Source organism: Mustela nigripes, chromosome 4 (genome assembly GCF_022355385.1).
Source record: "Mustela nigripes isolate SB6536 chromosome 4, MUSNIG.SB6536, whole genome shotgun sequence".
In the NCBI taxonomy this organism is placed as follows: domain Eukaryota; kingdom Metazoa; phylum Chordata; class Mammalia; order Carnivora; family Mustelidae; genus Mustela; species Mustela nigripes.
The window spans coordinates 108,750,323-108,776,696 of NC_081560.1; the positions used below are offsets into that span (position 1 = coordinate 108,750,323).

The window sequence follows — 26,374 nt, forward strand, 5'->3', positions numbered from 1 at the left end:
CCATGTTCATGAGAACATGGGTTCTCAACCCATGTTTCCATCACCCTAAGATGAATTTCTTTCACCCAGCTGTGAAACACCATGCCATTCTCAGGTGTTTCCTTACAGGTCTTACAAAGAGCAAAACATATGTGATGCTTTGTAGAAACCATCAGAGACCAATAGCCACAAATCTTGGGTTCATGGGATACTGGGTTGAATAGTGTCCTCCCCATTCCTACTAGAATGGGGAGAACATCACACGTCGTTTTATCTGGAAGTAGGGTCTTTGAAAATGTAATTAGTTAAGATGAGGTCGTACTGGCTTAGGGAAGGCCTTGTATCCGGTACATGGTTGGTGCCCTTGTAAGAAAAGGATGGGACACAGAAACAAGAAGAGGGGGTTGTATAGATGGAAGTGATGTATGTACACACAAGGATGCCAAGGATTGCTGGGAGCCCCCAGACCAGGAAAAGGAGAGGGAAGATCGTCTCCCTGTTATCTTCAAAAAGAACATGGCTTTGCATGGCCCTAATGGTCTTGACTTCAAACTTCTAGGCTCAAGAACTGTGAGAATAAATAATAGGAGGTTTCAAGCCACCCCAAGTGTACAATGATTTGTTACCGCTGTGCTCGAAAGCCAAAACACTGGCCCAACCACGGCACCTCCCAACTGCCTCTTCTTCCTCAGGGCAGTGACCTGCCCACTTCAGTAGAGTCGCCCTGAGAAAAAATGAAAATACCTGTTTCCTATACTATAAGGCGCCACGCGCAGGACATGGGTCTTACTTCTTAAATATCTTCACTCTGGTCAACGGCATGGTCCAGTGTGTGCAATGAATATTTGTCTTATCCAGCAGGCAGAGAAAGAATTAACTACATATACTCTAGGAAGGCTGATATAAAAGCAGCAGAACACTCAGACTTTTTAATGCCGTTGCCGCCGAATAAAATTCTGGGGCTCTATCTGCCAGGCCAAAGAAACAGAGGATGTCTGGAGCAGCCACGTACATGAGAGAGTGGGAAGCCTTAAGGGTCCCAGAGAAGATGGTCCTGGGTTCTCTCTCTCTTGTTTCGTCTGCACTAACTTGTCAAATGTCCTTCAATATAACAACTGTCTGCCAACCTTCTCTAATTTTCTTGACCTTAATCAGGGACAGATAAGGCAGGCAGTCACCTGGGGACTGGTGACCAGTGTGCTCCAACTTTGTTCAGACCCAGAGCGATCTTCTAAGAATCCGCTTGTCCCTCAGGTGCATTACAGTCTGTGCTGCACGGAAATCTCCTTATCCCTGCGCTGGTTTAACCTCGGGGTGATGTGCTGCTATCGGATCGGGCAGATGCTATCAGGCAATCAAGATGTAAATTGAATAATGGAAACCGAGATTGTAAAATGCATCAGGCTCAACTATCACAGTGCTTACGTTGCAATGTGGTTCAAGCCGGAGTGGGGATGCCCATGGCCTTGTCCTGACCGAGGGGAACGAGGGGACCGCCTTCCCATGCAGCCTGGTGTGACAGCTCCTAATTCTCTGCTCAGGGGTCAGGATGTTCGGGTCTACCCTGGCATGACTGTGAAAAAAAAAAACAAAATTCTTCTTGGGACGCTAAAGTACCGTTTTCTGCTTCTACATGTAGAGAAAGTCTGTGCCTTTGCTAGTAGAGTGGTTATGACTTTTCCAGTGAAATATCCCTCCCCCTTATTTTGAAGCTCCATTATGGGCAGAGTGGGGGAGGGCACTCTGACATGTTGACTTGATGCATAAAATCTTTGTGGCAATTCAAAAACAATGTATCTTCAATAAATGATTGCTGTGAACCCTAGGAGAACCTCTCCTCAGCTTTTATGCCCAAAGCAGTGGCACCTTGAGGCCCTAGCACCTAACGGGATTTTAGGGTGAAAACAGTGACATTCTTAATATTTATACTTGTAGCACCCTTAACCTGTGGGAATTGGACCAAAGAGCAAAGCTGCGGGCTAGGTACCCTGCAGTATTGGAAATGGTGACTCAGAACCAAAGTGTGGCTAGGGACTCAGGGCTGTATGTTGGTCTCTCTCTCCAGTGACCTCTTTCCTGGGGGCATGTGGGATCTGGTAGGTGCACCCTCCCAGTCTGTGCCCAATACTATTAAGCCCCTAGAAGTGAACATGGCTTCATAAGGTGGAATTCTTACTATAATTAATGCCTCATATTTGGTTTTCCAAATAGAATTTCTTAAAATTACTGCCTTTGTGTCAAGATTTAGAAGTATTTTCAAGCTTTTATCATGAATGGATATTGAATTTTGTTAAATGCTTTTTCTGCAACCATTAAGATGATCTATGATTTTAATCTGTCATGTTGGTAATGTAGTGTATCACACACTGATTTACAAATAATTGAACCATCTTTGCATGCCTGAAATAAATCCCACTTGGTCTTAGTGAATGATCTTTTTAATGTATTATTGAATTTGGTTTGCTAATATTTTGTTGAGGATTTTTGCATTTATGTTCGTCAGAGATACTGGCTCATAATATTCTCTCTCTCTCTCCTTTTTGGCTTGGTTTTGATGTCAGGTTAAGGCTGACCTCATAGAATGAATTTGCAAGTTTTCCTTCCTCTTCTTCTTCTTTTTTTAAAGTACTTTGGGAAGAAAAGGTCCTAACTCTTCTTTGAGCATTTGGTAGGATTCACCTGAAGCCATCAGGTCCTGTACATTTGTTTGCTGGGAGTTTCGATGACCAATTCAGTTTCATTAGTAGTAATCAGTTCGTTCAGATTTTCTGTTTCTTCCTGATTCAGTCCTGGAAGATTGTATATTTCAAGGAATTCATCCATTTCTTCTAGGTTGTTGGTGTATAATTTTTTATGTTGGTGTATAAGTAGTCTCTTACAATTCTTTGTATTTCCATGATGCCAGTTGTAACTTCTCTTTCTGATTTTATTTGTGTCCTCTCTTTTCTTCTTAATGATTCTGGCTACAGGTTTATCAATTGTGCTTGTCTTTTCAAAGATCCAGCTCTTGGTTTTGTTGATCTTTTCTATTGGTTTTTGTTTGTTGGTTTTAGTCTCTATGTCATTTATTTCTGTTCTGATCTCCATTTATTTCCTTCTACTGAGTGACTTTGGGATTTTTTTCTAGTTTTTTTGTAGTTCCTTGAGGTATAAGTTAGATAGTTTATTTCATATTTTTCTTGTTTTTCTATAAACTTCCTGTAAGGACTGCTTATCTATATCCCAAAGGTTTTGGAATACTGTGTTCTCATTTTCACTTATCTCAAGGCATTTTTTTCAATTTTCTTCTTGACTTCTTCATTGGCCCATTGGTTGTCTTGTAGCATGTTGTTTAGCCTCCTTGAGTCCGTGTTTTTCCAGGCCTTTTTTCTCGTAATGAAATCTTAGCATGGTGACCAGAAAAGATGCTTGAAATGATTTCAATCTTCTTAAAAGTTTTGAGACTTGTTTTGTTGCCTAACATGATCTATTCTGGAGAATGTTCCATGTGGACTTGAATGTATATTCTGCTTTTTGGGAATGGAATGTTCTGTATATATCTGTTAAGTTCATATGGTCAAATGTGTCTTTCAAAGCCACTGATTTCTGTATTGATTTTCTGGGTGGACAGTCTACCCATTGATGTAAGTGGGTGTTGAAATCCCCTACTGTCATTGTATTACTGTCAATTTCTCCCCTTATGTCTGTTAACATTTGCTTTATGCATTTAGGCACTTCCATGTTGGGTGCATAGATATTTACAATTGTTATATCCTCTTGTTGGATTGATCACTTTATCATTACCTAATGTTGTTCTTCGTCTTTTGCTCAGTCTTAATTTTGAAGTCCATTTTGTGTGACAGAAATATTGCTACTCCAGCCTTTTTTCATTTCCAGGGCATGAAATACCTTTTTATATTTCTTCACCTTCAGGCTGCATGTGTCTTTAGATATGAAGTGAGTCTCTTGTAGGTAACATATAGATGAGACTTGGGTTTTTTATCCATTCATTCACTCCGTGTCCTTTTTTTTTTTTTAAGATTTTATTTATTTATTTGAGAGAGAGAGAGATAGTGAGAGAAAGCATGAGAAGGGAGAAGGTCAGAGGGAGAAGCAGACTCCCCGTGGAGGTGGGAGCCCAATGTGGGACTCGATCCCAGGACTCCGGGATCATGATCTGAGCCAAGGGTAGTTGCTTAACCAACTGAGCTACCGAGGCACCCCACCCCATGTTTTTTAATTGTAGCATTTAGTGCATGTACATTCAAGGTAATTTAAAGTAAAGTAAGGTAATTGTTGATTCTTGTTGTCAATTTTTGCCTTGTTTTCTGGTTGTTTTTGTAGATCTTCTCTGTTCCTCTCCTCTTCTCTTGCTCTCTTCTCTACTGATTTGATGACTTTCTTTAGTCTTACACTCAGATTCCTTTTTCTTTACTTTTTGTGTAACTAGTATAGATTGTTAGTTTGTGGTTACTATGAGGTTCATATGTTCACTGTATGGAGATATAGCAGTCTGTTTCAAGTTGATGGTTGCTTAAATTCCAACACATTCTAAAAGCTTTACGTTTTTATGCTCCACTCCATGTTTTATATATTTGACATCATATTTTACATCTTCTTATTTTTCACTTTTTCCTTCATAATTTTTTTAACTTCTGGTTATAACCTTTTCTTTTGTGCTTAAAGAAATACTTTTTGACATTTTTTATAAGGCCATTTTACTGGTGATGAACTCTTTAACTTCTGTTTGTCTGGGAACTGCTCTCTCCTTCAGTTCTGAATGATGATCTTGCCAGGTAGAGTATGTTTAGTTGCAGGTATTTTTCCCTTCAACACTTTGAAGATATCTTGCTGTTTCCTCCGGCCTGCAAAGTTTCTGCTGGAAAATCACCTGATAGATTCCTGAGGTTTCCTTCATACATACCGTTTTCTTTTCTTATACTGCCATTTAGGTGGAAGGAGGGCAAGAAAAAATGCTACCTATCAGCATATCCATTCCCAGAGACAGTTCCTACAGATCCCTATCCCATTGGCACGTGCCCTAAAATTAATCAAAAAGTCTCCTTCACATATAACCCAGGCACTTTTAAAAGTGCTAGTAGAGTGAATGAGATTAACAGCAGAGTCTTGGTTTCCTGTAGCACTCAGCTCCCCCAGATTTAAGCTCTGCTGAATTTTAAGGCCGGATATATTGGGGGCTTGTCTTCCTGGAGGTGCAGATTCCCAGGGCAGGGACTGCCCTACGTGGGGTGTGAACTCCTTGCTCCTTGCTCCTCAGGGAAGACCTCTGGGCCTGTGATATCCCTCCTGCTTGTGGGTTACCAGTGTGGGGTGTGGGTCGTGATCAGACCCTGTCCCTGCCCCACTTGCCCTTCTCGATGTGACTTTTTCTTTATGTCTTTAGCTGTGGAAGGTCTGTTCTATCAATCTTAAGGTAATCCTCAGAGGGAGTTGCTCTACGTGTAGCTGCAGCCTTGGTGTGTCCACAGGTGGAGGTAAGCTCGGGATCTTCCCACTCCGCTGTCTTCCTCTCAGTTATGTCATTATGAGAAAAGGAGAGAATGGATTCAGCCCCAAGTATCACACCATTACCATTACTTACTCACTTTCTCCCCTCAGACACTGAGCTCTGTGAGGGCAGGCAAGTCTCCTTCCTCTTTGTGGCTTCAGAATCACTCACAGAAACCAACATAGACCTTCAGGCCAAGTCACGTTCTGTGGTTAGGGAACTAAGAACTGCGTGCTCCCATCATTCACCAGCACGACTGCTTGAACAACGTGCAGCACCACCCCCCACCTGACTGTAAGCTCTCTGAGAATAGAGACTATGATTTTGGTTCCTTAAGGCCCAGCACCACACCATCAGCAGATATGAAGGACTTGAGGGCATTACACTTCGCAACTGGGAGCTGAATTAGCTCTATGTAAGCATGAAACAGGAGAAGTCGTGGAGGGAGAATCAGCGTTGTTGTTGTAACACCCCCGTTAGGTCTCTCGTGCCTACATGAATCACAGTTATCAGCACATGGACAGTGGTCCTGTCCTGGGTTCATCCTGGGGACGCAGACATTAGTAAAACCAGCTTCTACCTTTGAGAGCCTCCCAGCCAGCTGGTGGTCCCATGGTGGATCTTTCTAGGCCTTCACAATGAGACCACAGCATTTTGTGTACAGATGAGCATGGTTTTTTTCTGTTTGGGGGGGGAAAAACGCTTCTGAAAACATCATGGCAGCATATTCACTGCTGGTAAGAAACAGCTTCTTTTAGCAGCAGATCAAGGAGGCCGGTCAGGAGCCAAGTTCCTGTCGGCGCCAAACATGCGTCTCACTTTGAGAAACAGCATCGATCCTGGGAAGGTGTCTCAAGCTTCTTCTGGGCCCGAGGCAGCTTGGTAGGCTGATTTCTGAAACACTCCGCAAGTGCCGGGTGGAAAATGCTCTGCAGATGCCAAGGGGACGAGAGGAAGTTCTCGTCCTTTCCTAACGTCTGTTCTCTCTGAGCCACCGGAGCCACGGACTCGGCTGAAGGAAGGTGGGGAGGTGGGCTGGGAGTGCGGGTAACACAAGGGTCCGGAGAACAGCGACTCTCCCATTCCCACCTCTGACTCCCACATCTCCAATAAAGCCTCTTCACCCTGGCCCCGGGTCCCTCATACAGCAGCCCTAGGTCCCCCGCTCCAGCACAGAACCCGCCCCACTCTAACTTACACACGAATCACTCGGGTTAAAATGCGGATTCGGTTCCCAAGCTCTGGGGGGGACCCAGTTCTGTATCTCTAACAACCTCCCTGGCTGCAGAGGCCGGTCCGGCCCAAGCCCACCTGGATCTATCGAATTGAGAATCTGAGATTCACGTGAATCACATGCACACCTGAGCTTGACAAGCAGCAATGTAGACACAGACCAGAGCTGTGTCTTTTCAGATGTGCCTCGCACACTGGCAGTACCTGGGAAGTCAGAAGTTCTTCATCCACAGAGTCCCTGACTTTTAAGAAGCCTTAAAGCCACACGATCGAGTGTGACTTCCGTGGTCTGGGGTTTGACCCACACTTCTCATCTTTAAGTGACCCCAGGTGATTCAGGGCACAGCAAAGTCTCAGAACCAACAGACTTGGGCAGTGGTTTGAGAACTCGATGTGTCAGAATCCCCGGAGAGCCCGCAAAGGGCACAGAGGTTCTGGGTCATTGCAGTGGGATAGAGCCAGGCCTGGGGTTACTGAGCTCCGGGGTTGTGCTGACAGCAGCCAGTTCAGGGACCACTGGGAGAGGGAGACCTTCCCTGCGATGGGCTGGGGAAGAGCAAGGGCCTGGAGAATGGTACACAGGCGCCCTGCTCTTCTCCATCCCGCCAGCCCTTGGGGCAGCCAGACCCGCTGCAGCCACTTGTCTCACTCGCTCACCCCAGCTTGTGACAAAAAAGTACGAGATGCCCCGTTCCATGAAAAGCAACAAAACAAAACCCGGGATGTTCCTGAATCAATCATTTGGGAGAGTGACGGGTTGAGTAAACAGGTTTCATCCCTGCAGGGCTCATCAGAGTCTTTACTGTGCTGGTGTGCATTGTGGTCCTCCAAAGGAAGGAGCAGAAGAATGACCAACCCTAGGACCAGGGACGCTTTTCATGGAGTCAGGCAAGAGCTTTTGCTGCACGAAGCCTCTGACCTCTAAGACAGGATGTGTCCAAGGACAAAATACATAATCTGCTTCATAAAGCAAACATCGGCCCTCTGTGTATTGTTCTGGTTCTCACCTGGCTTTTCTCATCCTGTTTATGGCATTTGTTGTAGGACATTTGCAGGAACTGTGGTGCGACACCCACTCAGAGGAATGTCTGTCTGCCTTCCTTTTAAGGATCAAGACAGTGAGAGTAGAGAGCATTCCCCGGAGCACACCTGACTTCAGAACAGATTAGAGGGATGCCTGGGGGGCTCAGTCAGTGAACCGTCTGCCTTCAGCTCAGATCATGACCTCAGGGTCCTGGGATCGAGTCCCACATCAGGCTCCCAGCTCAGTGGGGAGTCTGCTTCTCCCATTCTCTCTGCTTGTGCTCTCTCTCTCTCACTCTTTCTCTCAGATAGATAAGTAAGTAAAATCTTAAGGGGAAAAAAAAGGAATGCAGATTAGATAACTGAAGGAAGCAAAGGGCAGGGTGTGGAGGGAACTTGGGTTGGTCTGGCGGCTTGTTCCCCAGCCCCCCACGCACACTCCCTTCCCCAGGGGTTCGTGTCTGTCCAGAGGATGGGCAGGGAAGACTCCTGGAGCCTGGCTTTAAAGTCATCTGCCTAGGGTGCCTGGGTGGCTCAGTGGGTTAAGCCGCTGCCTTCAGCTCAGGTCATGATCTCAGGGTCCTGGGATCGAGTCCCACGTTGGGCTCTCTGCTCAGCAGGGAGCCTGCTTCCTCCTCTCTCTGCCTGACTCTCTGCCTACTTGTGATCTCTCTCTGTCAAATAAATAGATAAAATCTTAAAAATAAATAAATAAATAAATAAATAAAGTCATCTGCCTACGGGGCAGAGTTTAGGCTCTGCCCCTATAGGACAGCAGGCCTCCTCTCAAGGACTTTTCTATCTGTCTGTCTGTCTGTCTCTCTATCTCCCATTGGAAGATGGAGTGAGGGAAACTCGCAGCGGGGAAGTGCTGTACCCTCCGCAGTGGGCTGGGAAAAATGCACTGAGCAGGACTACACACATCCTTCCCCGTAGTCCAGCCCGTTGCTGGCCAAACTTTATTTTTGCTGCAGGGCCCCTGGGATCTCTGGGACATGGATGTTCTAGGGTGAGGTGTAGACGACCCCCAACGGGGACGTGCCTGTTGTCCAAGGTTTGGCCTCTCCAGCGGAGGGAGGCAACACGTTCTTTGTCCGCAGAGTCCCTGACTTTAAAGAAGACTTAAAGCCACCCAGTCGAGTTACCTCTTCTGTGCTGAACGTCCTTCGGTTGGAATCAGCTTATTTCTAATAAGCACAGGAATAACCGTGGTTATCTCTGGGAAGAGGCCTTATCGTTGTTTTTTATTTCCTTTGATGTAATTTTCTCTCTCTTCACCTTTTTCTACAATCGGCCTCACTTTCTGTAATAAGGAAAGACCTCTAAACTGTTTGGTGGAGGTTGGCTGGAAGCGGGGTGGTGGGGGATGCTGGGGGAGGCCTCCCCACGTCCAGGCCAGGGAGGGCAAGGGCGGCCTGTGGCCCTGAGATGCTCCCACTCTGCGGTGTCAGACTGGGACTCCCCTTCCTGCCTGGGGCTACCCCCTCCCATGTGGTCTGCCAGCGGAGGCCGTGGGGAGGCGGGCGGTTCGGGGGACACCGGCTTCGCCGCACCTGCTGACCCAACCCTGCTTGCACTTTCAGGTGAGCCTCCAGGCGGGAGCCCCGAACCAACCTCTCCTCTGACGACCGCCAGCCCGTCCCTGCCCAGGCCTGTTGCTGTGCTGCCTCTCAGCCGGTGAGGAAGTGGCATGTTCCATCTGAGCACGGCCTGCTAGGAGCGCAGCTCTCTTTGGCAGCAGTGCCTGTGGGGGCCTGCGGGGAGGCAGGGCATGCAAGGTCCTTAATGTGGGGCCACGTCCTCCCACTGTCACTTTCTTCTAGCGATTGTCCCCATCCTGTCTCCCTCTCCACCTGCCACAGCAGAGGGCTAGCCCTTATGAAGCCTGTTCATGGCATTAGAATGTGAATGGACGTGCCCCCGTTGGGGGACATGGGGTGTGGACTCAAACCGTCTCCATGGGCGTGCGCCTTACGCTGCCCATCGCCTCCTGCCAGACCCTGAGCTGCGCACTGTAGGACGCAGCCCGAGAGACTCTCCCTGTGAAACCTGTCTGTGGGGGAGGGGGTTCCCGTGTACCCAAAATGGAAGGACTCCCTGACGGGGGCAGTGACAGGGCCTCTGTCCCTTGCATTCGGCTCATTTTCCCATCTGCCTCGTCTTCTCTGAAGCCAACAGCTGAGCTGGTCCTTCTCCAGGAGGCTGCGTGCCCATTGGCTTTGTTCATCTCCACTTTGTCTCTACTCCCGTTTCTCTTTTCGGGTCCATGTGGACCCACATACACACAGGCATGTGGAGAGCATCCATCAGTTCTCATGCAGGAACGGGGTCTGGATAGCCTCGAAAGGGCAGTTGTTACCCAGGTGGACACTAAGAGCAGCCTGGACTGGTGGGGAGGGAGGGCGTCACGGGCGCCCCTGTGGTTTGTCTCTAAGAGACTCAGCTGCCACCAGCTCCACTTGGCAGAAGCACCGGCTGGTCTCCCCGGGTTTTGTTGCCTCCCACAGGGGAAGCCCCTGGCATCTCAGTCCCAAGCAAGACAAAGTTCAAGTTCACTTGACAGGTGAGTCTGTCCTGGGAGAACAGGATAGACCAGGGGGCAGGGGAAAAACTCTAATCTTGCCCCAAACACCTTACAAGGTCCAGGAGAGGCAGCACGCTGGGAGCCACACCAGGGAATTGCTTCCTTCCACTTCCACGAAGCGGCTCAATCAGATCAAGTTATTTAATCTCCCTAAATAGGTCTCCTCATGTAAAAAGTAAGGGGATTGGGCCTGGACCTCTATGTTCCCTTCCAGTAGTATCTGGGGATTCGTTCAGAGCCGCACTATTCAATGTCTGGTCCACGGACCAGCAGCAGCCGGAAGTCGGGTAGAAATGCACACACTTGGACCAACCCCAACACGCTCCATCAAAACCTGCATTTTAGCAAGATCCCCAGAGATTCATACCGCCACCAAATCTTCTAAAGGACTTCCTTAGTGTTCTGAAGATGCATGGAACCAAGGTGACCTGACGAACAAAAGGAACAAAAGAGGACACGTGATCTGTAGCCGGCTGCCATTCTCCGCCTATGGTCCATGCCGGAGTCACTCAGGAACTTGTGAACTGCAGTCCAGGTGTGGGTGGCAGGGGTGGGGGGCGGTTGTCACAGTCTAGGTCCTGAGTACATGTGCTGCTGTGAGGAAGCTCCCTCTTGGAGGGAGACCATGAATGTAAGGACATGAAACCATAAGGGTCACGGAGGACAACATGAGGAACAACATCCTGTGAGAGGGTCTGACAGGACCGACAGGCCACAGAGCAGACAGAGGAGATGGAACGGAACAGGCTTGTCATCCTGTGTCCCAGGAAGGGAGCGCTCTGGCCTTACTTTTTGCAGCTCCACCATGAGTTACGTCGGGGTCCTCTGTGGGCATCTGCCATTGTCCCTTTTTTCTTAAGAGTGGAAATGAAGGGGAGCGAGGGTTTTCTGTTTTCTTGTCTATTTGTTTGAAGGTGACAGAAAAGACATAAATATATTTCTCTATGTTGAGGAGAGGGCACCCAGGGACACCAGCATTCCAGGAGAAAGAGGGGTGAGTAAGAGTGCAGACCCTGAGGAGGGACAGGCCACCACAGATGCAGTGTCAGCCTTGGATGAAGAGGGGCTTCCAGCCGCAGGACGGGGCCTCAGCTGTGAAGAATAGTTTTTCACAGCGTTGAGGCTCAGAGGCAGAATGTCCAAGGTCCATCCGGCTTGGGGCTCTGGGCAGGTGGTCCCATGTGTCTTCTGTCTTTGTCCTGGGTCATTCTCCAGGGGCCAGTATGGCAAGACCCAGTCAGTGCAGCCAGAGATGGGGTTTCTCCTCTTGTGCCCCAACAAGGAAGGAAAACAAGGGGTGACCGGGGCCGGGAGTGGGATGGCGGCTGGCCTCGAGGACCCGGGAAGGCCGCCTGTGTGTCATGGGCACCAGTGCTGGTACATGGGGGCTTTCTGCAGTGGCATCTTGAAGCCCTTCCCTGGGAGGGTGTTGGATTTACATGGCAGGAAAGACACAACTCTTGGGAGGGAGTGACCATTGGTTGGATCGTCTGCTAGGTGACTGTGACACTAGGTGACCCTAGGGACGTGGTGCTTTGTGGCTGAGGAAGAGTAAGGGGGTGAGCAAGGAAGGCTCAGAGGTGACACTGGAGATGTGGACACCCCTGGTCTGGAGGGGACACAGAGGACGTGGCAGGGTAAGAGTCCATGCGTCCCTGGTGCTGGAGAGCCGGCCCCGCGCCCGCCAGCTTATCCTATGTTTGGGATGCGAGAACCCAGACTCGGCTCAGTGGGATCTTCTCCAATATTAAGCCTTCAGCCAGAGCTCTTCCGTGCTGCAGAGTGGGGTATGTTGACAATGTGCGCCTCTTCATCAACGGGGAAGAACGGGACACTAACTGGGTGGGATCGGTGCACTCCATGCTGCCAGCCTGGGGCTGGGGGAGGGTGAGGGCCTCTCTCTGTCTGTGCGGCCCCAGTTCTGCGGGTAGAAGTTCTTGTGCAGACGCGCCGCCCCCTCGTACACACCCCATCCCCACCCCCGCACACTCTTGGTGCAGAGACCCCCTCCCCACCCCCCCCGGCCCTGGCCCTTCCCCTGTGTCTTCCTTCTTCTCTCCTGCTGACCCTGGCCACAGCTGCCCTCTCCTCAGTCATGCCTGTACCCCTCTTCGGTGACCTCCGTAACTCCTAAAAGCCCAAAGTCAGGAGGAAAGAGGATGAGCTCTGGAATGGGAAGGGAGATTCAGGATCTGAAGACAATGATTGTCGGATCCTTTCTGGCGTGCATCAGGCTGGAGAGGGCTGGAAACCCTGTGTGTGTTTCCTCCTTCCTTTTTTGTAGACACACAGGCACGCAGATACACATGAACACACACATCTGTGGGGGCACAGCCACACACACACACACAGGCCCAGGTCAGGCACTCGGGCTTGGGGACATGCACAGGGACACACACCGACCTGAAACCGTGGAGAAACGCCAGCATGTCTCTCCACGGTGGGGTGCGGATGGCTGTTTGCTGGGTCCCCAAACCCCTGCTACTCCTGATTCTCCTCTTCTTCTTGAGTAGAAGTTCCCGAGCAAGACAAGAACACACACTTGTCAAACTCTGATTGAGGCAGCTGCTCTGTATCTTATAACAAGAGACTTCTACTTTTTGAAAAGTCGCCCGAGGATACATGAAACGGCCGCCATGCCCCACATGGACCAGAGTTAGCACAAATGTGCCGAACCCTCAGCACGTGCTGTGTGCGCCGCCATGCTGGCCAGGCCTCTTCATACCTCCCTCTATGCCTTTGGAAGCCATTTGGAAGCTCCCTGTGTGGCCCATCTTCAGCTCTCAGGCCCCTTCCATGTAAAACTACTTGGTCATTAGCTGGGGCACCTGAAACCACGGCATCTTTGTGGAAATCGATGCGGGAACCGATGCTTGCTTGTGGAACAGTGAGCATTGTAGAGGTTTCTTCGTAGTCGTGTGGCATCATTCCAAATCCGATCGGGGAAATTTCTTCCTTCTTCTAGAAAAAACAAATCTATGCTGGGGATAGGGGTGTGTGTATGTATGTGTGTTAATGCTTAAAAACAAACTCCCAGTACAGAGTCTGTAAGGTTTTTGGAATGAGAGTAAATTAAAATTAATAATAAAGCAGTTGTTTCCAGGGGAAACAGGTACTTAGAGCAGTGGATTGCCAGAGGGCCACATGAAACCGTGGAAAGAACCTGTGGCTGGGCTTCCCAGCTTTGAGTTTGGGTTCAGGATCCACAGAGTTTGGCCGTGAGCACTTTACCTGTTGGCTTGCAAAACCTCTCTGAGGTTTGCACTTCTTTACTTACAAAACAGAATTTAGTTTGTTCGTATGTGTGTTACTTAGTATGTTTTGCCAACCTTAAGGGCTGCTAGAAGAGTAAATGAACAAATGTGTAAGAAAATGATTTATTACCAACAAAGTACTGCACAAAAGTTAATGTGTTACTTACGGTCATGGGAGTACTAAAGCAACGCTGGGACCATATGGTCCACCCACCGTTGAGACCATCTTGATGATCGAGTGTCTCACTCCCATCACTCTAGAGAAGCATGTCTTTCCCTTGTCGAGGGAGGGTTTTCTCACCAATGCTCCCCGGCTGGGACAGAGAAGCTGTAGGCGGTGGGAGAGGGGAGAACGGCGAGGAGGGTCAGCCTCTTCCAACCCGTCAACTTCGCTTGTTTCAGGGGCAGCAGAATGAAAGACGTCATGTCCAACAACAGCACCACTAGCATCTCGCAAGCCAGGAAGGCTGTAGAGCAGCTCAAGATGGAAGCCTGTATGGACAGGGTCAAGGTAAGCCCGCACCAGCCAGCCTTCCCCGCTGGCCAGAACCCAGCTCCCAGCATTCCTCCCACTTCCCTGTGAGAGTTAACTCGTCACCCAGCTGAGCCGCTGGCCAACCTTGGCAGCTGTAACATTTACAAATGAGTGTTTGCCTCGAGTTCCAAGTGTGCTCAAGGATTCAAATGATGCAGAATACACAGTGTGCACCAATTCCGTAAGGAGCTGCCAAAAATAGACCCGTATTCCTCTCAGCTCTATTTTGCTCTGTTGTCATGCCAGTAAGCGAGAGGGTCTGACAGTGAGATCCATCATCGTTTTCCTGCCCGATGCAGTGACTTCGAGATCAGACTCTGTTGGGTAAGTTGACAGGGGCTGTTGGGAGGGAGGCACTGAACCGTGGGCCATGTTTTCAGACGTCCCTTTGGGGAAAGTGAAGAGAGGTGCCAGGCACCTCTCACCACGTTCATGACGCTGATGAGTGCAGATCCCTTCACGAGGGACCTTTTGCCAAGGCAAGATAAAATCACCTAAAGTCTCCAGATGCCACTCCGAAGCCAGCAGGGGGCCAGGCAGAGCCTGGAGCTCTCAGATACTGTGTGGGTTCATCAGCTGTCAGGAGTCTGACACCAGGAAACTCAAGTCCAGGGGCCTCTGGCACACAGAACAAGGGTCTTGCCTAGGCATCTGGATTCAAAAAGGACAAATTGCTGGGGACAATGGGTGACCCCTAAAGCCTTCTCCTGGCAGAGCAGACAGTCCCTCCTTGAGGTTCCTGGCACTGAGACCTCCCCTCCTGCTGGAATTACAGCCAGAGAGCATCAGCTCCTGCCTCTCTTGGGACAGTTGTGAGAACACTAGGGTTTTGGGGCTCGAGCTATCCAAGGGGGCGGTAAAGCAGCACAGAAAGTGACACAGCAATACATGAAGCGAGGGGGGAATACGACGTGATACAAGTGGGCATAAGTGCGCATGTACTGTTCGGGGCCTCTATGCTGCAGGTGCTGATTAGACATCAGCTACAGATTAGACATCTCTCCTTCATCTCTAGGCTAGAGCAAAGAGCAAGGAACCAAACAATCCTAAAGGAGGGAGAGGGGCCCCTGGGTGGCTCAGTCAGTTAAGCATCTGTCTTCCGCTCAGGTCATGATCCCAGAGTCCCAGGATGGAGCCCCGCATCGGGCTTCCTGCTCAGCGGAATCTGCTTCTCCCCTTCTTTTGGCCCCTCCCCATGCTCATGCGCACGGTCTCTCTCTCTCAAATGAATAAATGAAATCTTAATTTAAAAAAAAAAAAAAAAAAACAGGTAAAGGAAGGAGAGCCCCACTAGTATAGAAACGGATCTAAGAATGAGATCCACAGGACAGACGTTCTCCGAAAGGATCAGGGTGGTGGGGGTCTCGCTCTTCTGACAAAAACGCCTGCTCTGCACTGGTGCGCCGCTGGGACGAGGACACACGGGCTGCCCCCTCCGCGCGCTCAGAGAAGGCCCTGCAGAGTCAGGAGCGGGTAGTTGGTTCGGAGGTGGTACCCGAGGGGCAGGGAAGGCTAGCGCGAGCTGGGCATGGCTCTTTTGGGGCAGCTGGTACTTGCCAGAAGAGCTGTGGGTCGTGCAGGGAGCGCCAGTTTAGGCAGCCAGGGGTGCGGGGGAGGCGCAGAGCTGGGTCACAGAGGCAGACACACCAGGAAGTGGGAGCGGACTCAGCGAGGCCGTGTGGGAGACACTAGGGAGAACGACGCTAGAGCCCAACTGTCCAGCTCCATGGCCAGAGACTGGAAAGACCGTGGGCACTGGCCTTGGTCATGGGACAGCTCTCGTGCCTAGAGTCTAACCAGGAAGATAAATTCTGTATAATTTATTTAAAATTACACGTGTGACAGTCACCTTCCACCCTCACCCGTGATAGTAACCATCACCTTCACCCAGACAGTCACCGGATGTCCCCCAGTGAAGGGCTCTTTAAGAGTCACTAAAGGCCCATGCACAGGCTCGAAAAGAACGAGGAGAAATCATTAACCAACTCAGTCGAACTCGTTAGATGGTAGCAGAAGGGAAGGTTGTTCCCGTGGTGATGGGTGAGGGAGACGCGGCCGTGGGATCCCAGCAGCAGGCTCTCTGTGGGCATCTCCGACTCTGTAGGGGTTCTGGGAGGGGCTGCCGATGGCCTTGGGTGTCACAGAGGACCCAGAGCTTCCTGACGAGAGAGGTAGCCCCGAGGGATCACATGCCCACTGTAGCTTTGCGGTCACACGTAGGGTTTCTCCTCTTGCTCACCCAACCTTGAACATTTCTTTATTTTTTAAAAAAATACACTAAGATACACATAACGTGCAATTCGCCGTTTGAACCATCTGCAAGCCCAGTAGGATGAAGTTCACAGAGGCTCCTGCAGCCGTCCTCTCCGCGGTCCGTCTCTGGAATGTGTCCCGACCTCCAGCAGACTTGCTGTCCCCCACATACCCTCCCCCCGCCCCTGGGAACCTCCAGCCTTTCCGTTGCTGTGAATTTGACTGTTCTGGGAAACTTGTTCCTACAAGAATCGTGCAGTGTTTGTCCACACTTCACTTGGTGCGTGCCTTCGGGGTTCGTCCACACCACAGCGTCTGTCAGCACGCCCTTCCCCTCCACAGCCAGAGAAGATTCAGTGGCACGTCCCACCTCTCACCGACCCATTCACCTGGGGACGGTGCTCATCGTCTCGGGCTGCTTCTGCCTTTGGGCTCTTGTGAAAGTCCTGCTGTGAACAAAGGTGCGCAAATGTTTGGAGTCCCCGGTTTCCGTCCTCTTGGGCATATACCCAGACGGGAGAGCGCAGGATCACACAGTAATTCTCTGTGCAACTTTCCAAGGAACCACCACGCTGGTTTCCATGAAGGCTACACCCCCAATGACACAGAAAACTTCCATTTCCTCCACATCCTCGCCAACACTTATTTTTTGTATGATAGCCATCTTACTGGGTGCGAAGCTCGTGCAAAAGGTGTTTAGACACCTCTTGCTTTGAGGCATAGCAGGGCTTTGGGGGCAAAAGTCTACTTGATGCAACTCTTGGCAAAATTAGGTGTATATTGTTATCAATTAGCCAGATGATAAAAACAGAATCTGGAGAGACAGAGAAACCATCAAGAGCACTCCGCACTGACCCTAGTAAGGGCCTTGAGGAGGGAGGGAAGAGGAAGAAAGTCACCAGGGAGAAGTGGCCTTTCCAGAATGGATGAGGGGTCAGTGCAGGAGAGGAGAGGGACAAGAGGAGCCTGGAGGGGCAGTGACAGAGGACAGGTACATGACGGAGGTGAGGGGCACTTCCTAGAATTCACTGAACTCATGCGGAAAGTGATGGGAATGAGGGGGAAGATGGTTTTAACATGGGAAGGATGAGTGAGTCCTGCCTCTCTCTGGGCCCCGGAGTGACAGGAAGCGTGCTGCGGGGGGGAGGGGGGCGCATCTGGAGGCTCCAGTGGAAGAAATTGCAAGCGCGGGTCGCACAGAGCTGGCTCCAGGTGGGAGCACAGCAGATGGGGGCCGGCAGATGGGGGCTGACGCACTGCACGGGCAGGACAGGTGTCGGGCACCAAGCAGGAAAGGACCATGGTTGGCAAGGTAGGAAGCCTGCCACAGAGCTACCTCTGGGCTTTGCAGTTACCGTGACTAGAACAGTGTCCAGCGTGGAGGAGGGAAGGGAAGGATGGTGCTTGCTGCTCCTGAGAGTAAAGGGGGTGACTCTTCGGCCGGGGGGGGGTGGGTAGAAGAGGAAAAAAGTAACCGCACAAAGCAGTTGTTTGGGTTGTGAAGGTAAGAGAAAGGAATACGTCGAGCTCAGAGAGGTGTGGGCAGTTCATGGCAGGAAAAATGTAGCCAAAACGTTCACTATGGTCTTGAAGTCCTGTATGTCCCCCCCCCCCCAAACATCATCTGCACAGAAGCCCAGGACTGACGTCGGCTTTGTCCCAGATTTTCCAGGGGACATAGGAGGGAGGCTCTATTATGCAGCCGCAGCCGGACCTCAGAGCCACGCACAGCTGGGTTCTGAGACCCTCTCCCCACCTACCTCAGCGCCGTCTCTACTCTCCTTTCATGTTTGTTGGGTCCTTCCCCCACTCACACCTGCTTCCCAGCATCCGTGGGACCTTCTCTGTCCCACCTAGAAGCCCCTCAGCGTGTTGCCCGACAAAGATGGGTGTTCTCTTTGAGACAATTCCACATAGAACTCGTAAGGCCTCCCAAAAAGCAAAAAAGCTTGGCAAGTAATACTCAGGATCCTAAAAAAGAAATAAAGAACATACATATGACTATCATGGAAACTAGTCCTCAGGAAAAGAATACCAGCGCCGCCTCCTTTTTCTCACCCATGAGAGACTTAAGCTGCGTAAAACTGCACTGGCAAAGTGCATTATAATGACAGTGATCACTGAGCAGGGAGAGTTTGTGAAACATTATGGAAGACATGAGCTAAGCAAAGCGTAACAGGTTTAAGTGAAGAAAATGGTCTCCAGAGCCAGCTCGTCCAGCCTGACAGGAGAACAGGTGTGGAGAAGATGTCCCGTGGGGAAGGTACAGGGGTCCCAGGCAGGCCCAGTCGCAGGCTCCCAGGAAGGCTGTGGAAGCCACCTCTCCACTGGGCACTGCTAGGTGTGCTTTGATCCTCCTGCCCCTGGCACTGGGCATTGGGCCAGCCCCTGGGACTGTGACTTGGTGGGCTCTGCAGGTGGACCACACCTTTAAGCAGACCTAACTCTCAGCTGGGACTGGGAAACAGCTGACAAACTTGCCAAGTGACTATACCCAGTCTCTCTCTCTCTCTCTCTCTCTCTGTCAGTTGCTCATTTGCTCTCACTGTGGGATGTGCTAACAATCCCTAATAGCACTGTCATTCAGCTAAGACTAATTTTATCACCACGGGCTTGAGATGCTGATTGCTGACAGATAAATCAACCTGTTTTATATCATCTTGCATTCAATGGACTACGAAGAAACAAGGTCAGAAAGAGCAGTGTCAGTTGATGAATGCTCTAAAAGCTAAAGCCCCAGAGACAGTAGCAGAAGCAGATGAGTGTGGGAAGCTATGGACATAGAAGAAAAGAGATCATATCGTGACAAGTAATGACTCACAATCCTTCTCCTAACAGTTAAGAAAAATTTGGAGAAAACAGTTTGAAAAGAGAAATAGAATAGCCTTAGAGAAAAAATGAATTACTTGCATTTACTCTTGGGCATTGAGGTTTTGTAATTTGGTGTTTAAAAGAAAAGAGAACACACGATCAGAGACACCTGGCTGTTTCCATCAGTTGAACGTCTGACTCTTAATTTTGGCTCCAGTCCTGGAATTGAACCCTTCATCGGGCTCCACACTCAGCATGGAGTCTGCTTGTCCCTCTCCCTCTGTTCCTCCCCCTTCCTCAAATAAATAAATAAAGTCTTTTAATAGATAAATAAATAGTAGAAGAAAAAAGAATAATCATCAAAAAATATTATAGAGGGGCACCTGGGTGGCTCAGTGGGTTAAGCCTCTGCCTTTGGCTCAGGTCATGATCCCAGGGTCCTGGGATCGAGCCCCACATCGGACTCTCTGCTCATCAGGGAGCCTGCTTCCCTGTCTCTCTTTGCCTGCCTCTCTGCCTACTTGTGATCTCTGTCTGTCAAATAAATAAAATCTTTAAAAAGAAATATTGTAGAAACAACACACAAGGAAACAAGAATTGAATTTGCAAGTGTTGAAGATATATTTTACATATATACTCTGCTTCTTCTGTTTAGAATTTTTTTTCAAACCGTAAATATATGAAAGTAAGTTGGATATATCTCAAAGCATATAGTATGTGTAAGGCTTGTAAAGGAGAGAGAACATCCAGAAGCTACGAGTGAGACAAAGAAATTAGGCACCCTATTCTGAGGCCTTTAATTCCTACTCTAAAAATAACACTATTTCTCTGTTCATAAAAATGGTGCTCATTTACTTTAGAGAATGTTGGAAAATAAAAGTATAAGGAAGAAAGTCTAAATAATTTCTAAGAACTACATTTCCATGTTTTTTCCATCTAGCCATTTGCCTGTTTTTCTTTTTATAAAATTGTGGTGATTACATTTTGCAACCTGACTTATCACCAAATAGTGTATTGTGATGACATGTCCAGGTCAGTAAATAGTCTCCTGAAATGTCATTTTTACTATCTCTTTCCTCCATCACCTGCTATACAGTAATTTATTTCACTGTCTCCTATCCTTGGGACAGTTCCCTTATTTCCAATTTTGCAGTATTACTTTTTAAAAAGCACAGCAGAGGAACACTTGGGTGGCTCAGTCAGTTGGGCATCCAACTCTTGATTTTGGCTCAGGTCATGATCTCAGGGTCGTGAGATCGACCCCCATGTCAAGCTCCCTACTTAGCATGAGTCTGCTTGGGATTCTCTCTCCCCTCCTGTCTTTGACCCTTCCCCTGCTTTCTTTCTCCCCTACTCTCTCTCAGATAAATAAGTAAATCTTTAAAAAAAAAAAAACACATAAGAGTGCATACATTTTTTCAAATTAGTGTTTTTGTTTTCTTTGGGTAAATAGTAGTAGAATTATTGGATCATATGGTAAGTCTATTTTTAATTTTTTGAGGAAACTTCAAACTGTTTTCCACAGTGGCTACACCAGTTTGCATTCCCACCAATAGCGTACAAGGGTTCCTTTTCTCTACAGCCTCACCAACACCTGTTGTTTCTTGTCTTTTTGATTCTAGGCATTCTGACAGGTGTGAGTTGATCTCTCATTGTCATTGTGATTTGCATTTCTCTGATGATGAATGATGCTGGGCATCTTTTAATGTGTCTGTTGGCCATCTGGATGTCTTCTTTGGAAAAACGTTCTTAAGGTCCTCTGCCCATTTTTTTATTGGACTACTGGGGGGGGGGTTGGTGTTGAGTTGTGTAAGTTCTTTATATATTTTAGATACTAACCCTTTATCAGATATATTGTTTGCAAATATCTTCCTCCACTCAGTATGTTACCTTTTAGTTATTTTGATTGGTTCCTTCCCTGTGCAAAAGGTTTTTATTTTGGTGTAGTCCCAACAGTTTATTTTTGCTTTTTGTTTCTCTTGCCTCAGGAGACATATCTAGAGCAATGTTTCCATGGCCAATGCCAAAGAAATTACTGCCTATGTTTTCTCTTAGGAGTTTAATGGTTTGGGGTCTCACAGTTAGGTCTTTAGTCCGCTTTGACAGTATGTTTGTGTATCGTATAAGAAAATGGTCCCATTTCATTCTTTTGCATGTAGCTGTCCAGTTTTCCCAGAGCTGTTTTTTGAAGAGAGTGTCTTTTCTCCATTGTATATTCTTGCCTCCTTCGTCATAGATTAATTAATGATTTAAGTGTGGGTTTATGTCTGGGCTCTCTTTTCTGCTCTCTTTTCTATTTTTGTGCCAGTACCATACTGTTTTGATGACCACAGCTTTGCAGTATGTCTTGAAATCTAGGATTGTGATACCTCCAGCTTTGTCCTTCTTTCTCAAGATTGCTTTGGCTATTCAAGGTCTTTTGTGGCTCCATACAAATTTTATGGACCTATGTCAACAGACTTCCAAGAAAAATCAAGAACTGGACTATAGCATATAGAAGACCAATAAAGTTTTCATTTAGGAAAAAGTCTTCTTCCAGAAAACTAAAGAAAACTTCAGGTAACTGCTTTAGAGGCTCAAAAATGTAAAGCAAACAGAATCTGTGAAACTTTAGCTCAAAGAGGAGATAAAATAATGAGTCAGAAAAGGAGGTGGAAAACTAAGGAAAGAGGTTGAGGGGGGATGGGGACACCATTACAAGGAGCAAAGAGTGTGACACACTCCTTCGGAAGCCAAATTAATGATGTGGAGCGTAGGCTTCAGAAACTCCTACATAATGCAGAAGAGAAGACGAATGGTCAGATCAGAGCAGTCAGGGAGACGGTGACAGAAACAAAGACTGGCAGCAACACTCCAACGTTTGGATGCCGATGTTCCTGGCAGAGAGAACAAATGGAATAGAAAATACTCTGAAGGGGAGAATATGAAAAGGTTTCGTTAAATAAAGGAAGACTTGAATCTGCAGATCCAAACAGCTCACTATGTTCCAGGAAGGACTATAGAAAATAATAAGCCCTGAGACACATACACTTGCTGAGGTTCCTTAATCTCTAAAGCAAAGGAAAAGCCCATTAAGTATGCAGGCAGAGGAAGCAATTTGGGGCACATACCCCTAACAACAGGCATTAAATGCTTGAATCCTTACTCTGGTCCCAAGATATTGGTGCTGCTCATACCACAGTTTATACACAAGAAAACTTGGACCCACAGTAAGGTGACGAGGTGGGAATACCAACCCAGAACCTCAAGTCTTGTCATTAAACCACAGTGCCCTAGCTACGAAGGGCAGAAATATCAGTCAGGACAACATGGCATCACAGTTCAGAAGAGGCCAGCCTAAGATTACATAAAAATGCTGACATTCTGCAAAGAATTCTCTACCTAACCAAGTGGTCATTCATGTGCTAGGCAACAGAAACAATCATCTCAATTATGCAGAAAGTCAAATATAATGCAAAATGTGTACCTCTTTAGCAAACCTTTTTCATTGCCTACAATTGTATTTCAGTAAAGGAGATACAAATCAGTATCATAGAAATAGCGTCGTGTGAGGCAGTCCATGTACCACACATCTTGTTCCCCCTAAAAGGGCATTGAAAATCTGCAGCTATAAACACTGACTCATACATCACAAATAAGCCACACTTACAGGAGCACTTTTTTTGATCAGGGCTATGAAACAAAGGCCCTGCTTTTTGGCAGATGTCCAAACTCTTACCTTGTGAGGTCTCTAACTTTATACCGAGCTGCTAGGGCCACTCCAGTGGACTTCATCCAGCCGTCTCTTCAGGCTCTCTCTTGCATTCTAAGGATCCCAGCAGTAGTAACAAACTCTACCACAGGACAGAGGGGACTAGAATATCAGCATTTAGTGTTAAAAACCTTTCTTCATTACCTCCCATCCATCAGGATAGCTACTTTCAAAACAAAACACAACAGAAAATAACAAGGGTTGGTGAAGATGTGAAGAAATTGTAACTATTGTGCACTGTTGATGGGAATGTAAAATAGTGCAGCCATGATGGAAAGCTCTAGTATGGTAGTTCCTCAAAAAACTAAAAATACAATTACCATACAATCCAGCAATTCTACTTCTAGGTATATATCCCAAAGAACTGAAATCGGGGTTTCTAAGAGATTTGTACGTTCAGTTCCTAGCATTATTTAGAATAGCCAACAGGTAAAAGCAACCTATGTGTCCCTCAGCAGATGAGTGGATAAACAAAGTGTGGTAAATCCATACAACAGAAGATTATTCAGCCTTAAAAAGGAAGGACATTCTGACACAGGCTACAATATGGATGAAACTTGAGGGTATTATGTTAAGTGAAATTAAGCCAGAGAAAAAAACTGTATGATTCCATTTACATGAAGTAACCAGAATAGTCAAATTCATAGGGAAAGAACGTGGAATGATGATTGCCAGGGGATGGGGGAGAGGGAATGGGGAATTGTTTGATGGGGGACAGAGTTTCTGTCTTACAAGATGGAAGAGTTCTGTTGTGTCCGTTGCACCACAGTGTGAATATCCTTAATACTGATCTGTATGCTTAAAAATGGTTAGGATGATAAATTTTATGTGTGTTTTACCACAATTAAAATTAAAATTTTTTAACAAATTTTTAATAAACAAAGTTTGTTTCCAGTCCAGCTTCAGTAACCAGCGCCAACAAGCTTTAGTACAGTTGAGTCTGCTATGCTAGAGGAATTCATGTCCATTGGGAATAAATATCGGCATGCCCTCTAATATTTGCATAAGATTAGGCTTGATGCATTCTTTGTAAGCAACATCAAAGCACCACTCACCCCCAGATCTTCAACATTCAACAAATGGCACATAGGATAGTGTCGCTTGCCCAGTGTCTCATTCCCAACTTTCAGAGTACTAATGAGAATCAAGCACTTCACTCACCACGGAAAATCTATCTGAGCCATCACTCCAAAGGTCATCTGCCTCAGGAATCTATCACTTGTATCTAAAGTCTTTACCAGGTTACAGTTTCTAGATGAATTCAGTCTTGGAATTTTGTGGCATTCTTTATCTGTTAGTGAGATAGGGTCAGTCTTCTCAATTTTTACTCTCTAGAGACTTCAGATTTGGGCATAAGACACTTGTTCTCCATTAGGTACCAGATGGTTAAAGAGATCACTGCCCATCTATGTCCGTTCATGGGATGTATAAATAGCAATAGCAGCAGCAGAAAGAATATTAGGTGTCCTGTAGAGTGGATGTCACCAGTGAAGCACACAGTGAACTCTTTCGTAGGAATGACCTGAGAGTCTCCTTCCTTCAACACTATCTTTTACTCCAAAAGTTAGACCCTAATGTGGTTTGAATATAAATAAGCAAGCATAACCTGATGAAGAATTTACACCAGCACATTGTGGTGTTCTCTTCTCTACTCCCAACATTTAGTGTTATTCTCATCATTTTTGTGTATTTTTCATTAGATTGTGCTTTGGGCCTTCTAGTGTTTAACACAAACTTAATCTTGGTTTGATCATACAATTCTACCTAAAAAGCAAACCATCTTCTCAGGCCCAGGTTACCAGTGGGGTTTGGTTTGCAAGATTGTATTATGTTAATATCATTGTATATCAGTATATACAATGATCGATATCATTGTATAAATAATATAAAACATTATATTGTATTATATTAATATCTTGGCTTGCAAGATTGTATTATATTAATATCACCTTGAGACAAGTGTTCTTTGAGACTAAGCTGCTTCAACTGAATAGTCCACTTTCCTAGCCCAAATGTCTCCAGAGCTACTTTGCTGTGCATAACTTGCAGATGTCACAGGTCCAACTCTAACAGGAATAGAACCCACCCTCTTTCATGTATCATAAGCCACATTGCTCACAACTTTTCTTGCCATCAGCTTTGACACAATGATTTCAGGGTCTGTAACTATTGTTTCATATTTAATCCAGTCACCTTCACCATCTTGGATCAATTGTTTTTTAACCACTGGTTACATTGTATACAAGATCTATGTCAGAAAAACTACAAAACTCATTAAAAAGATAAGAAAATCTAAATAAATAAAGACATTCCATGTTCATGGATAGGAGGGCTCAATACTATTAAGATGTCATTTTTCCCCAACTTGATCAATAGATTCAAAACAATGCCAATAAAAAACCCCAGAAAGGTAGCTTGTTGATACTGACAAAATGATCCTGAAATTTATATGGAGAAGGGAAAATAAGAAAAAAATGGAATAGCCAACACAATATTGAGGGAGAGGAGGAAGACTGACACTACCCAACTGCAAAACTTACTATACAGCGGCAGTGATCAAGACAATGTGGTATTGACAAAAGAATAGACAAATAGATCAATGAAGTGGAATAGAGAGCTCAGAAATAGACCCACATACATACAGTCAACTGACCTTTGACAAAAAAGCAAAGACAATACAGTGGAGGAAAGATAGTCTCTTCAACAAATGCTGTGGGAACAACTAGACAGCCACATGCAAAACAATAAATCTACACAACAGACCTTATACCTTTCACAAAAATGAGCTCAAAATGAGTTGTGTTAAAGGTAGAACTATAAAACTTTTAGAGGAAAGCACAGGAGAAAGTCTAGGTGATCTTGGGTTTAGCAGTTCATTTGTAGCTATGACACCAAAAGCACAAGCCACAGAAGAAAAATTGATGAGCTGGACTTCATTCAAATTAAGTACTTCTCTGTGAAAGATACTGTTAAGAGGATGAGAAGACAAGCCACAGACTGGGGGAAACCTTTGCAAAGCACATACCTGATAAAGGACTGGTATCCAAAATATAAAAAGAGCTCTTAAAACTCAACAATGAGAAAACAAACCACCCTTAAAAAATAGACAAAAGGGATGCCTGGGTGGCTCAGGTGGTTAAGCATCTGCCTTAGGCTCAGGTCATGATATCTGGATCCTGGGATTGTGTCCGACATTGGGCTCCTTGCTCAGCAGGAAGCCTGCTTCTCTCTCTGCCTGCCACTCTCCCTGCTTGTGTGCCTGTTCTCTCTTGCTCTCTCACTAGCTTGCTCGCTCTCTGACAAATAAACAAATAAATAAAATCTTTAAAAAATAGTCTAAAGACCTGAACAGACCCCTCACCAAAGAAGATATCCAGATGGCAAAGAAGCAAATGAAAAGATGCTCCACAACATATAGAATGCTCCACTGGAGCATTACAAATTAAAGGGACAATGAGATACC

At 46.9% G+C, this 26,374-nt stretch overlaps 1 protein-coding gene across 3 annotated transcripts in view; it reads left to right on the forward strand.

Moving 5' to 3' along the window:
- Positions 1 to 26,374, forward strand: part of GNG4 (G protein subunit gamma 4) — a 63,503-nt gene that overhangs the window by 22,990 nt on the left and 14,139 nt on the right. For 2 of the 3 annotated variants that reach the window (XM_059397276.1, XM_059397278.1), the window contains exons 2-3: positions 9,307 to 9,400; positions 13,964 to 14,072. In XM_059397276.1, coding sequence (XP_059253259.1) covers positions 13,974 to 14,072 — 99 coding nt within the window. In that variant the 5' untranslated portion in view covers positions 9,307 to 9,400; positions 13,964 to 13,973. The remainder of the gene's footprint in view (positions 1 to 9,306; positions 9,401 to 13,963; positions 14,073 to 26,374) is intronic. The other variant, XM_059397277.1, reaches the window with a different exon arrangement.